Source organism: Periplaneta americana, chromosome 4, assembly GCF_040183065.1.
Source record: "Periplaneta americana isolate PAMFEO1 chromosome 4, P.americana_PAMFEO1_priV1, whole genome shotgun sequence".
Classification (NCBI taxonomy): domain Eukaryota; kingdom Metazoa; phylum Arthropoda; class Insecta; order Blattodea; family Blattidae; genus Periplaneta; species Periplaneta americana.
The window spans coordinates 183157389-183172016 of NC_091120.1; the positions used below are offsets into that span (position 1 = coordinate 183157389).

The 14628-nt window shown below is 36.4% G+C and overlaps 1 protein-coding gene across 1 annotated transcript in view; it reads left to right on the plus strand.

Moving 5' to 3' along the window:
* Positions 1 to 13767, plus strand: part of LOC138698891 (lipase 3-like) — a 28228-nt gene extending 14461 nt beyond the window's left edge. The window contains exons 4-7 of the mRNA XM_069825083.1: positions 4966 to 5124; positions 7703 to 7787; positions 11310 to 11452; positions 13211 to 13767. Of these exons, the coding sequence (XP_069681184.1) occupies positions 4966 to 5124; positions 7703 to 7787; positions 11310 to 11452; positions 13211 to 13534 (711 nt within the window). The 3' untranslated portion in view covers positions 13535 to 13767. The remainder of the gene's footprint in view (positions 1 to 4965; positions 5125 to 7702; positions 7788 to 11309; positions 11453 to 13210) is intronic.
* The last annotated feature ends 861 nt before the right edge of the window (positions 13768 to 14628 follow it).

Here is a 14628-nt window from a genome sequence, read left to right on the forward strand (position 1 = left end):
TCCAAATGCAGTTCCTCCTTTGAATGTGTTCACAGAATGTCGGAATATTTCTTGGATAAAGTTTTTCCAGAAACACATAAATCAGGTTTATAAGGTTGATTTCAAGAACTATGTAAGGGTTAGGTGCCATCACATTACAGTGGATTATAATGGCAGAGTGCATAAGAAAATCCTCAGAAAATATCTGTATAAAACTGTGTTGTTTCACAATAAATGAATTAATCATGTACTTTCCGTTTTGTATAGTACGTACTTCTAGTTTTTGGTTATATTAAATGCAAAGAAATTAGTGAAAATATAGCTGATGGCCTAGCTAAGCCTATTATTACCACTACTACTAGGTCTATTATTACCACTAATACTAGGCCTACTATGACCACTACTACTAGGCCTACTATTACCACTACTACTAGGTACATTATTACCACTACTACTAGGCCCTACTATACCACCAAAACTAGGCCTACTATTACCACTACTAGTAGGCCTATTATTACCATTACTACTAGGTGTATTATTACCACTACTACTAGGCCTACTAATACCACCAAAACTAGGCCTACTATTACCACTACTAGTAGGCCTTTATTACCATTACTACTAGGTGTATTATTACTACTACTGGGCCTACTAATACCAACAAAACTAGGCCTACTATTACCACTACTACTAGGCCTATTATTACCACTACTACTAGGTCTATTATTACCACTACTACTGGGCCTACTATTACCACAAAAACTAGGCCAACTACTATCACTACTACTAGGCCTACTATTACCACTACTACTAGGTCTACTATTACCATCACTACTAGGTCTATTATTACCACTACTACTAGGCCTACTTTTACCACTACTACTAGCCTAGTATTACCACTACTACTATGCCTACTAATACCATCAAAACTAGGCCTACTATTACCATTACTACTAGGCCTATTACCACTACTACTATGCCTACTATTCCCACTACTCCTAGGCCTACTATTGCCGCTACTATTGCATTAAAAAGTCTGTATTGACCTCTAACTTGGTAGTCATTAACTATACAATGAATAGATTGTTTTATGAAAACATTTATTCTCATTATATTTTTAATCAGTTTCCAGAATTTGTATTATCTCATATTTCACCAATAAATATTTTCTAAGCACCATATACCTTCTTCTTCCTTTGCATGAAAGGACTGAAATATAGATCATTTTAAATATTACAGTATATATCCATTATTAAATCCTTAAAACAATACTAGTAATACTGAAAATTAATGTTGACATTGCCATTATTCAATATTTCACATATTTATCCCGAGTGTATTTGGGTGATTTAATTTATTTTTTAGAATATCGCCAAAGATGAATCATTATAATACTTTAATAAATATAGCGCTCCTCTGCCATTCATGTTTATTTCATCACGACTCATCCTTGGTAAAAGATGTCTATCACCAGGCTACATCAATGTGGTACTGTTTTCGAATTTTGCGCCGCAAACACTCCCTTTAATGGCGGATGCTAGCCGATTCAATTTGTGACATTTTTCTTGCCTGCCACTCACGGATATGTGTCTCTAGTAAGTATTACAAACTCTTTGGACCAGTATGTGTTTATCGATGACGTCAAAGGTGCGTTCAAGTTCTAAGAGTTCCTAATTTTTTTTCTGAGGGCTAGTAGCAAGTAGAAACAGTGACCGAGCTTAAAAAAAAAAAAGACGCGAGAACTCATTGTGAGTCCGTGACACAGATAGCAGCACCATACGGTTCCTCCTAACGACATTCATCGTCAGTTGAGTGAGACATGCCGTAATGTAGAGATGAGCTTAAACGATATTTTCAAGTATCTGTGACAACTGTGACTATGACAATTAAATATCTCTGACTTTTATCGGTGATTTTGTCACACCGATATTTTATATCGATAAGTAAGCACAATATGCATGAATTACACCGATATTTTGTCACACCGATAAAAATTAACAGGAAATATTAAAGAACAATGAAATGTGAATATGATTTCTCTATACACACCACACGTCAGTGATTAATATGGGAAAATCCAACAAATAAATTATGTACATGTAGGCCTACCATTAACAAATAAATGCCTACCTAACTAAACAGTAACATGTCGAAAGTTAACCTCATGAACCAAGAGGTTATATTGTAGATAGTGAATCATTTGATAATTTTTAAATGTAGTTGGGTATGGAGAAATTGAGGTTATGTGACTATTCTAATCGTTTTAAAAATTGAGCCTTTTTATTGTATATATAATGGATAAATTATTTTAAGTCGTGCATTAACATTATAATATTTAGTCATAGAATAAAAATTAACGAAACATGCTGTAAGTATTCAGAAAAATATTGGAAAATAATTACAAAACAAAACAGTTGATCAGACAGGATTTTACATAAGATAAAGTACTGGTAACCAATGGTATTATTATTATTATTATTATTATTATTATTATTATTATTATTATTATTATTATTATTTAAGTCGTACCGCCCGATTGCTGTTATTGTATCATGCGCATGCGCAAACTCACGACGTAGAGGACAAAATATCAGTCACGGAGTACTGAATACGGAGCAGATTTCGATAGCGATATTTTGTCACAGATATTTCACGTCATCAGTCACAGGTTTATCTGTGACAAAAAATACCTGTGACAAAATATCGGTTTGTGTAATATCGGCCATCTCTACCGTGATGGTATCGTGGATGTGACAGTTCCACTCGCGCAATCTTGTTAACGGTCCGGCTGGTGCGTGGCAGAGACTCTTCGGTTCATTTCACATGACGTTCGGTTTTTCTCCAACTGTCTCACCCACGAACATTTTTTCACATCTATGATACCATTACTGCATGTCTCGTTCAACTGACGATGAATTTCGATGGGTGTCACCCCACGCAAGTGGAAAAACCGGATGATAACGCCCTCGTCTGGTCATGAGAAGGTCGCCATTTGAAGTATTGAAAACATCTTGTAACCTCTCCCAAAGCTGAAATCATAATTGAAGGAAATGAGACTTCATCTCATGGACGAGATTAAGTAGAGCTCTGTGACGCAGCTGAAGACGATTCCGGAAAGAGGACTTTGCAAACTGTTCTGTAAAGTGTAACATGAGTTGGGATAACTGTGTTGAGATCCCAAGAGGGTCCTAGGTGGGTTGTAGACTATTTTTATGCGTATTAATTTTGTGAAAAGTTTCCGGATAGAACTCGTATATTCTATATTTATATATTTATGTAATTTGTATATATAAGACGTAACCTAAGTAATGTAATAAATTTCAGGGGATTATTCTTTGAGATATTTCAAACAAAAAAGTTTAATACAATTTTGTTGTTTATGTTTTCTTTCGGAGATAAAAATTGTTTTAAATGAAACATTTCATAGCGCGTTTTGGGAAAGCCTTTTATTCAATCCCCAATATGCTCAGTAAATTTAAGAGGACAGTGTATTATGATAATAAACGAATGAAAGAATCTGAGTTTTGTCCTATAAATACGCAGGCATTCGATTTGAAGAAATGTATGATAACTTTTTAAAATTCCTTTTCAGAACAAAAAGTTACGTTTGTTCGGATCAAATTTTTGTAAATTTAAAGGACAAAACTAGAATTCTTTCAATAATTTATTATCATAAATACACTGCTCTATTAAATTGAGTGGTGAGCATATTGGTAACTAAATCAATGGCTTTCCAAAACACGCTACGAAATGTTTCATATAAATTAATTTATTTCTCGAAAAGGTATCAAAAACGAGCAAAATTGTATTAAAGATTTTTGTTTGACATATATCAAAGATGCACTCTCAGCTTCACTTTTTAACTTTGCTTTAGAGTATGCCATTAGGAAAGTCCAGGATAACAGAGAGGGATTGGAATTGAACGGGTTACATCAGCTGCTTGTATATGCGGATGACTTGAATATGCTAGGAGAAAATCCACAAACGAATAGGGAAAACACGAGGATTTTACTGGAAGCAAGTAAAGAGATAGGTTTGGAAGTAAATTCCGAAAAACTAAGTATATGATTATGTCTCGTGACGAGAATATTGTACGAAATGGAAATATAAAAATTGGAAATTTATCTTTCGAAGAGGTGGAGAAGTTCAAATATCTTGGAGCAACAGTAACAAATATAAATGATACTCGGGAGGAAATTAAAGACAGAATAAATACGGGAAATGCCTGTTATTATTCGGTTGAGAATCTTTTATCATCCAGTCTGCTGTCAAAAAATCTGAAAGTTAGAATTTATAAAACAGTTATATTACCGGTTGTTCTTTATGGTTGTGAAACTTGGACTCTCATTTCGAGAGAGGAACATAGGTTAAGGGTGTTTGAGAATAAGGTTCTCAGGAAAATATTTGGGGCTAAGAGGGATGAAGTTACAGAAGAATGGAGAAAGTTACACAAGGTAGAACTGCATGCATTGTATTCTTCACCTGACATAATTAGGAACATTAAATCCAGACGTTTGAGATGGGCAGGGCATGTAGTACGTATGGGCGAATCCAGAAATGCATATGGAGTGTTAGTTGGGAGGCCGGAGGGAAAAAGACCTTTGGGGAGGCCGAGATGTAGATGGGAGAATAATATTAAAATGGATTTGAGGGAGGTGGGATATGATGATAGAGAATGGATTAATCTTGCTCAGGATAGGGACCAATGGCGGGCTTATGTGAGGGCGGCAATGAACCTGCGGATTCCTTAAACGCCAGTAAGTAAGTAAGTATATCAAGGAATAACCCTCTGAAATTAATAACATTACTTACGGTTCACTATGTAGGCCTATATACCAGTATTTGCTTTTCATAGATATTGCAGTTCTTGTAGCAATAATTTTTTGGTAATGGATTTTTCAGCTTGCCTTTAATATTTTATGGCTTTCAGCAACACTGCATTAGAGACAAAAGTGTACATTTTCCTTAACAGTATATTTTTTCCAGTTGCCTTTAGTTGTACTGGGTGGCTTCGAGTTCGCCCCGCGGGAGGTGTATTTCAAGAAGTTCGGACAGAACGTGTGCCTCGAGGAAGCCAAATACAAGCAGCTGTGCGACAACATCGTGTTCCTTATATGCGGCCACGACTCCAGGAACTTCAACGAGGTAGTCTGAATTCGAATTTGTTCTACTTCTATATGTTAAAGCGGCAGAGGGTGTATACTCTGTCAATATACAAACAGAACTACAGACTTTCACACATATTTTTTTATATTGCATACGACATCGGGGATGAAAATCCAGTCTGCTTTCCTTTCCCTTTCCTTTCTTTCCGTCTTCTGCTTCTTCGTCACTTTTCTTTTCACCTCGCTTTATTTTCTCCCTCCTAATCAGTGGCGGTTGAAGGCACTTTATCTGAGTAGTGTCAGAATCCTCAAGTTAGAAAGGAAAAATAACGATGTGTCGTTTTATATCGTGATAGGCCTATGCTTTATAACTGGCCTGGGCGCTATTAACTCAATTGAGTCACTACAGACCACCCCTTAACTCCTCACTGCACCTTCCCGGCTGAGACAGTTCTGTTTTGGTCCGGTACGAGCGGACAGGATGATCAGTCACGGATTGTATCAGGCTTTTACGAAATTTTGGCTACCGCTGGTCGCCTAAAATCCACCACTGATGCACAGAGCCTTACTTACCAATACCTTACCAATAATTTCAACCCACTGAATATGCAACCACATCGAAACCTTGTAAAGGAGGCGTGAGGCAGTTCAAGTACTTTCAGTTCGTTGACCTCTTACATCTGTATTACGTTACGAAATGGACAACAGAATTTCGTTACTAATAAATGGACAAACAATTATTATTCGCCAGATCTTCGTGTACAAGTTTTCTGTAGAATAACAAGAAGCTAACTGTTAAACAGAAATGACTGGTCCAGCATTATGAAGGGACGAGCGAATGGTTTAGGTAACATATAAATGTTTCTTCTTATGGAGGTGGGATAATAGGCAGTGGCGGCTCGTGGGTATTGAATTAAGGGGGGCTGCATACAAAAATAAACCAAGCAACTTACTTTATTTAAAGATTAGTTCCATATGCCTTATCTTGTAAGTTGTGTTTAAATGAGACAGGCTCATGTTAGTAGATTTACTGGCATTTAAAAGAATCCTGCGGACAAAATTCCGGCACACCGACGACGCTGATATAACCCCTGAGTTGCGAGTGTTGTTAAATAAACCATAATTTAATTGTTTATATGCAGATATAATAGAAATAATTAACTGGCGATGTTGTAGTTGGTTGTATAATATATATATATATATATATATATATATATATACATGATACATCAATAAATGAAAAAAATAACTGAGCCAAAAATTGAATTCAGGATATTCAAGAGTACGCACCAGGGCGCTTGCCTCATTTATTGTGACGTTAGATGTTTTAGATTCCATTATGGTTTGAAAACATTCTAGCAATGGCTCCTTCTTCTCATGAACAACATTTACTGTTCTTATTTTAAATCCATCTTGTTGCCCCAGCTGATGGAATTGTTTTTGAAACACATTATTCCAACACAGATCGAGAGAAGAAAGCAGGGATACTGGATAAATTATCAAAAAATATGCGAGCCTTTGTATTTTGCTTAGCGGCTCTTTCCATTATGAGATTCAACTGATGGGCACTTAATTTCACATTTCTCCTGAATTGTTAAGGTACTGAACTGAATAGACTGTAAATATTGTACAGACTTAAACGTTGTTGCACTTGTTATACTCACAACATTAAAGAAAATGTATTTAAAACTGCGCGCTACTGACAAGCTGCTGCAAATTTTGCAACGCCTGGAAACTCTGGATTCATGGCCAGGGGTAGCAGGGAGGAGGGGTAAAACTAAAGCGCAAAACATCCGAGACGAGACTGGCAGCTCCAGGGGAGGAAGTGACTTCACCTTATAGTCCTTGTCTCTGGTTTCGCTCTGGCAGCACCATGGGACGGAGTGACGTCACTAACGATTGCGTGCATGTCATTGAGAGCGATTTTTTTTTTAATTCGAGCCGCTAAATAGAGACTGTATAGTAAATGTTTTTCACAAAATAAAACGAGACAAGAGCCACAAATGTCTGGGGGTGCTGCAGCTCCGCAGCCCCTCTTCGAAAGCCGCCCCTGATAACAGGGCAACAAGACTATGGTGAAATGTGTTTCGATTGAATCTTTGTACTTATAGTCGCGACGCTGTTATTTCCGGCGTGACTCCGCCTCTTTGCTTACGTCTTAGGAAATGAAGGCTCTATAAAGTCTAGGTAGGTAGTATCGTTCGCCATTTTTGTTCTTTCGTTCCCGAGCTACCATAAGAGGAATCTATTTGCCACACCGTTAAACATTATCATGTCGTAGCTCCTATGATAATAAATCAAACGCACTGTAATTCAGAAAATAATTGAGCGGCAAATAACGTCTTCGTGTGCTTTCTGCAAACGCCAACGAAAGAGCCAAAATGGCGGGCGATTATATTAAGTATTTATAGAGCCTTAAGAAATGAATAACGTCTTCATAAGCGAATCACAAGACGCACACGTTTAAATGTAGCCGACCTGCAACGCGATTGGCTGCCGGAAATTAGAGCGACGGGACTATAGTTATCATGCGATCTTTTTAGAGACCGGTGACTTGATTGCTAACCAAATTATTACGAGCCAGAATATGATTCTGCATCTACGTATGATTGTTACAGACGATATTGCCTGTGATTTTATCCAACATACCAGACAGAGCGTCGACAAAGATGTACCACCATTGGGCACAGCTGGTAGCTTCCAGTGAGTATACATATAACAAATTTCAGAGAATAAGTTCCAGATTTTAACTACACATCATCTTCCTGTTTATACATGACAAACACTCTGGGCACAGTTCGGTATTTATAGATATAGTGTAGGCAATTATTTAATTTTTTGGTCGTTTTGATCACTTTCATGCATTTTTGTTTGATTTCGTTTGTTTTGTTTTTCTTTTTTACTTTATGAACATGATGATAATGATAATGATGATGGTGATAATAATAATAATAATAATAATAATAATCCGCTGTGCGAAAGTTTATGCCAGTCTTACTTCCACACGCCTCAGCAGAGGTGATCGATCATACAACCGGTTCGGAGACAACATGTCGTCAACACGATGATCCCCCTAGCTGTTACATTCAGCATACGAAACCGGATGATGTGTGGGCACTGGCGTTATACACTGGCCGATGACTCGGACTAGTAGTGCTCATTCCGTGTAAATAGTCGAGTCACGACATATTAAACCATGGAGCCAAAATGATTCCTTGAGAGAATTTGCTCATGCTGCTGCTGCTGCTGCTGCTGCTACACACAGTAGTATATTACTACAAACTTCCCTTATTAAAGAGTTGCCACAAGGACAACAAAATTGTCAAGAATGTACAGATACGGAAATAATCATACTATCATAATTGTACTATCAGGGATTGGAATGCTTCAACTGCAGACTTACTAAAGGCTTTACCAACAACCAAAAATGTATTTAAAATAGGCTTAAGGACTTTACTAATAGAACGGTAAATATACACAGTATTTAAAGGGTGTAAATGATATGTTGTTATTGAAGTGTGTTGTGTCAGTGAAGTGTGTAGTGTAAGTGAAACGTGTTCCTGTCAGTGAAGCTTTATAGTCTATTGTGGCAGTGCAAAGTGTTTGAACAGTGAAATGTTTTTGAAGTGTTAGTGAAATCAGGTTAGAATCAGTGAAATGTGTCGTAGTTCTAGTGCAGTGAGTGAGTTGACGGGGAAGTGAGTGTAATTTTGAAAGGTACTTGTGCAGATATGAACATATCATACTCGTGGGTTTTAGTTCGATCTTAGGTTTAAGATACAAATTATATTTATTTCAAATGTTATTTTAAGTGATCGTTTCATTTAATTTAGGATATTCCCTGTTGGTGTTATTATTATTATTATTATTATTATTATTATTATTATTATTATTATTATTATTATTATTATTATTAGTATAGTTATGAGAGAAAATGTGAATATTTTAATTGTCAAAATCTATATGCTAGACGCCATGAGCTAGATTTTCTGTTCTTTTGTAAAGTCCTCAAAGGTGATATATCCTGTGACTCTTTCTTAAACAATATTACCTTACGTATTCCAACAAAAGATATGAGAGCCCACAAACTTTTCTATATTAGAAATTCGAAATTTCTTTCACCAGTCTCCAGATGCATTAAAAATGCCAACATGCATGGCTGCGAATTCGATCCCTTCAATGTATAGACTTTGTTTGCTCTTGGCAACGATTTATCATTTATGTATTCTTTTAGGCATTATACTCAATTAACATTGTCTCATAGTATTCTTAGTTATCCATTCATCGTCATTATTGTAATTGTAATTGTATTTATGTGTAATAATTATTTTTGTTTTATGTTTTTGTTACATTTGTGCTGAACTGTAATTGGCCACTGGCTGTTGTACAGCACATAAAATAAATAAATAAATAAATAAATTATTATAAATTATTGTTAGTATTAATTATTAGTATTATTATTATTAATTGTATTTTTAATTATTAAGTTTATTATTGTCATTATTGAATGTAATTAGTTACCACTGCCACCGGGTATATACCCATTGCAGTGTGAATAAATACATACTTTGGAGCTCCCTTATTGTAAAAGTTTCACTAATACCCCAGTGCACATGTGCAAGAATCAAGAGCCCTTATAATATACTACTCGTGGACAGTCGTGTCAAATTTTTGCCTCTATACAAGTGGATTCCCATCAAGACTCACTCCATATTTTAATTCCGTATCTGTACATTCTTTTAAAACAGTTATATTACAGGCTGTTCTGTTGTGTAATTTGTACTCTCACTTTGAGATACGAACAGAGATTAAGGATTGAATAACTGGCGGCTTGTCAGTCCACTTGAGTTCTATGGATATAGAGGGAAAAATTGGGAAGCTCAGTCGGTACAGCATTCGTGCGCTAAGCGAAGGGTCCCGGGATCGATACCCGATCCAGGAACAATTTTTCCTTTGAAATTATTTCAGTCTGCTTCACAGGGAGCTTTACCTGAAAGCCAGATTTTCAGAGATTAAGGATGTTTGAGAATAAAGTGCTTAAAATATTTGGGGATAAGAGGGGTGAAGTTACAGGAGCATGGAGAAAGTTACACATCGCAGAACTTTACGCATTGTATTCTTCACATTACATAAATAGAAAGATTAAATCCAAACGTCTGAGATGGGCAGGGCATGTAGCACGTATGGATGAATCCAGAAATGCATATAGAATGTTAGTGGGGAGCCGGAGGTTAAAAGACCTTTGGGGAGGCCAAGACGTAGATGGGAGGATAATATTAAAATGGATTTGAGGGAGGTGGGATATGATGATAGATTCTGGATTAATCTTGCTCAGGATAGGGACTGATGGTGGGCTTATGTGAGGGCGGCAATGAACCTGCGGGTTCCTTAAAAACCATAAGTAATCTGTACATTCTTATACAAAAAACTATTTCCGTTAAAGATTCCTTTACATTTGGTGTAAACTCAAAATAACATTGTTACAAATACACATTCTGTAACTCATTTTCCATTTAAGTTATTATCTTTGAAGAAATTAAAAATTAATTGATTTAGAAAGAAATGATGTCTACAGTAATGTTAAGTAAAGTGTGAAGCGTTACGCATGTACAGTAATTTGATCGAAACATATCTGATGAGACGTTTTTGTTTACATTCTCCTATCGCAAGTTACACTCACCACCACTGCGGAGCAATGTCCTCAAGGAGCACTGCTACTTTTTGCAGGGTTGCAACACGTCCCATTTGGTATTTTCAAAACTATTGGACGTACCAAAAAAACTTATTTGACAAAATTTTTCGCATTGACTTGATCTATTATCTCTGTGAATGAATGTATTCTACGTATTCTATGCAAGATAGTTCCAGAATGTTTTCAGAGCCGAATTAAATATTTCGGATTAAAGTTAGACGAAAGTGTAATAAATAACGCTTATAGAGTCGGGAAAGGGAAGAAGAGACCTATTGTGGTGAAATTTAATACTTATTTCATCAAAGAACACATTATGGTAATTGCACATCTACTTAGAGACTCTAAAATTAATATTGATAACGACTACACGAAGGAAATCAGATATAAAAGAAATCAATTAGTGCCGTTTCTAAAAGAAGCTGGTAGTAAGGGTTTAAGAGTTATCCTAATAAAAGAAAAACTCAAAATTAACGGCAACATTTTCGACTTAGAACTCTTCAAAATAATCTAAATTCAATTGCTTTTCTTTACAGAGAGTTTCCGCGACTATGATTATGGACCACAGTATAACATGGAGCAGTACATGAATAGTACTCCTCCCAACTACAACCTCCGGGAGGTGAAAGCAAGAGTGGCTCTGATGTATAGTACCAATGACGTCATGGCTAGTGTTATGGTAAGTTCAGTTCTGCAAAAAATATTTGACCCTACACTTGGAGCTGCTTTCATAGCGCCATTGCGTTCGTTGTAGTTCGTCGCTGCTGGCGGGTATGCTGTCTCTCTATCCCTTATGCACGACGGAGCAGGGTTCCTTACCCTCTATGCACTCTGCCTATTTCATCGAGTGCTGACGACCACTGCCTTAAGTGATGCATTTAGTATAGATTCCAGGCGTTTTCCTGGCTCTAGATAACTTCTCCGTTTCTTATGTCCTGTATGTTTCCCACATTCGGGGCAGTCCGGAAACTTCTTGATTGCTCTTTGTATATTGTATTAATGTGTGTATGTATGTATGTATGTATATATATATATATATATATATATATATATATATATATATCGATGGCCTAGATGTAATAGCATGTATGCGATTTTTCCATCATTTTCAGGAGAGACATAAAACTGTTTATTATTTATACATTCTATTTGAACCACTGAAAACCGCAATAATCAGTAACAATACTTAGATACTTACTTACTGGCTTTTAAGGAACCCGGAGGTTCATTGCCACCCTCACATGAGCCCGCCATTGGTCTCTATCCTGAGCAAGATTAATCCATACTCTATCATCATATCCCACCTCTCTCAAATCCATTTTAGTATTATCTTCCCATCTACGTCTCGGCCTCCCTAAAGGTCTTTTTCCCTCCGGCCTCCCAATTAACACTCTAGATGCATTTCTGGATTCGCCCATACGTGCTACATGCCCTGCCCATTTCAAACATCTGGATTTAATGTTCCTAATTATGTCAGGTGAAGAATACAAAGAGTGCAGTTCTGTGTTGTGTAACTTTCTCCATTATCCTGTAACTTCATCCCTCTTAGCCCCAAATATTTTCCTAAGCACCTTATTCTCAAACAGCCTTAATCTCTGTTCCTCTCTCAAAGTGAGAGTCCAAGTTTCACAACCATACAGAACAACCGATAATATAACTGTTTTATAAATTCTAACTTTCAGATTTTTCAACAGCAGACTGGATGATAAAAGCTTCTCAACCGAATAATAACAGGCATTTCCCATATTTATTCTATGTTTAATTTCCTCCCGAGTATCATTTATATTTGTTACTACAGAATTTATAAATAATAAATAGTTTTATGTCTCTCCTGAAAATTTTGAGAAAAGTACATATGTGATATTAGATCTAGACATCGATATATACATACATACCAGTGTATGATATTATTTTCAGAGTTCCTCAGGACTTTATTTCTTAATTACGATCAATTAATGAAGGAGTTACAGTTCTTTTACCACTGTGCTCTAACAACAGGAATGTCGATGATGATGATGATGATGATGATGATGATAATAATAATAATTACAATAACAATAATAACAGTAGTAATAGCAGTAAAATGTTCTTCGCAAAATTTTAGGTATGGGCTGTAGAATTATTATGAAGGATGACTGCATCGTGAACCAATTCAAGACGTTTGTCCCTGATAGCACGACGTAGGTTGCTCTGCAGATACTCTGTAGTAGGCTGCATCATCATCTTGACCATGTGGAACAAAATGACACAAGAGTCTACGATAGCTGTCCAAACCGACTAACATCCATATTGGACGAAGGTTGAAAATCAAGTGACTTTGCACTCCCCTTTCTTCTCTTGAACATGCATACATCTAAAGGCGTCAATAGGTACCAGGCGTTATGTTGTTGTGACATAGTAAGTGACGTTTATCAACCAGGTTGTCTCGTTTTCTCAGGACGTGGACGATCTGCAAGAGAAGTTACCCAACGTGGTTGAGAACTACGAGGTGCCTTCACCCGATTTCAACCACGTGGATTTCATCTGGTCGACTGAAGCCAAGTCGCTGGTATACAGCAAGCTGCTGGAGTTCCTCAAGAAGTACCGTAACGTCTACAGCACGGAGAGCCACGTGCCACGCAAGAGGATGAAGAACAACATCAAACAACATACATCGGGACAACTCCGTCACTTGAACCCGGAGGAGGACGAGCATCATTCACTGGGCAACTCTCTCCATAGTATGGACAAACACGATTCGCACCACCCCGCCGGGTTTTAATACTTCAACGACGAAGCATATCCTTTGACTTCGCATAAGGCTATCGACGACGTTCACGATTCCCTTCATTCATCTGAAGTGTTCCTGCAGCCCCGTCCAATTGGGAAAACGAAGCATCACGGTCACAGAAAATCTAACCTCAATGACAGAATCTCATATCTCCTCCATGGAAAGCACGAGAACAAACTAATGATTGACCCTCTGATGAAAATGTACGGACAAAAATCTCGTTCGAAATCAAGTCATGAGCATGTAGTTTCAATTAAGAACAGTTAGAACTAGTCATAACTCGAGACCGGCACAATATGAAGAAAATATTGCAAAATTATGAAATTTATTTGTTAAAACATGAAAATATGAAATATACCATTGGTAAAATATTTTCGTTCCTAAATTATTTGAAGCAGATTTACATAGCCTACTTATTTATAAAATAATCCTTTAGATATTAATAATTTTGTCTGTATGCAATATCCTCTAAATAATATACAATAAATCTGCACAACTGAACAGTTTTCCAGCAACCTCAAATCGTTACCTGAATGCAAGAACTAGAAAACACAATGTTTTACATTTAAAGTAAAAAAAGGAAAGTTTTTACATTGACTGGACTCAATATTGGTTACGACAACAACATAAGTAACTTTTCTATATTTTATGCACAATGACAGCTGATAGCTTCATTATTAAGGTAGCTGTGCATTGGATAACAGCGATAATTATATTTTCTGGAAGAAGATTATACCTTCTGTCAGTTAATATTGCTTTGTATGATGACAATTTAGAAAGTTCACAAAAAGAGCATAAATGAAGTAAACAGTAGACTAAACCTGAGGATTGAAACATGTTCAAAACATTAATTTACACGCATGAAAATAGACGTAACAACACTGAATGACTTCCACTACATTTCAAAGAATAAACGAAGGTGGATTAGGAAATCTTATTTTGTTTTGGCTTCTCGAATTCATTGATGTTGCATATTCAATGACTCTGAAGGGGAATTTGGACATTTCACTTGGAGTTTTTCAAGTGTTTCTACAAAACATCTTTGTTATCTCCTTGTACGAAAGTTATTTCATAAATAACCCACA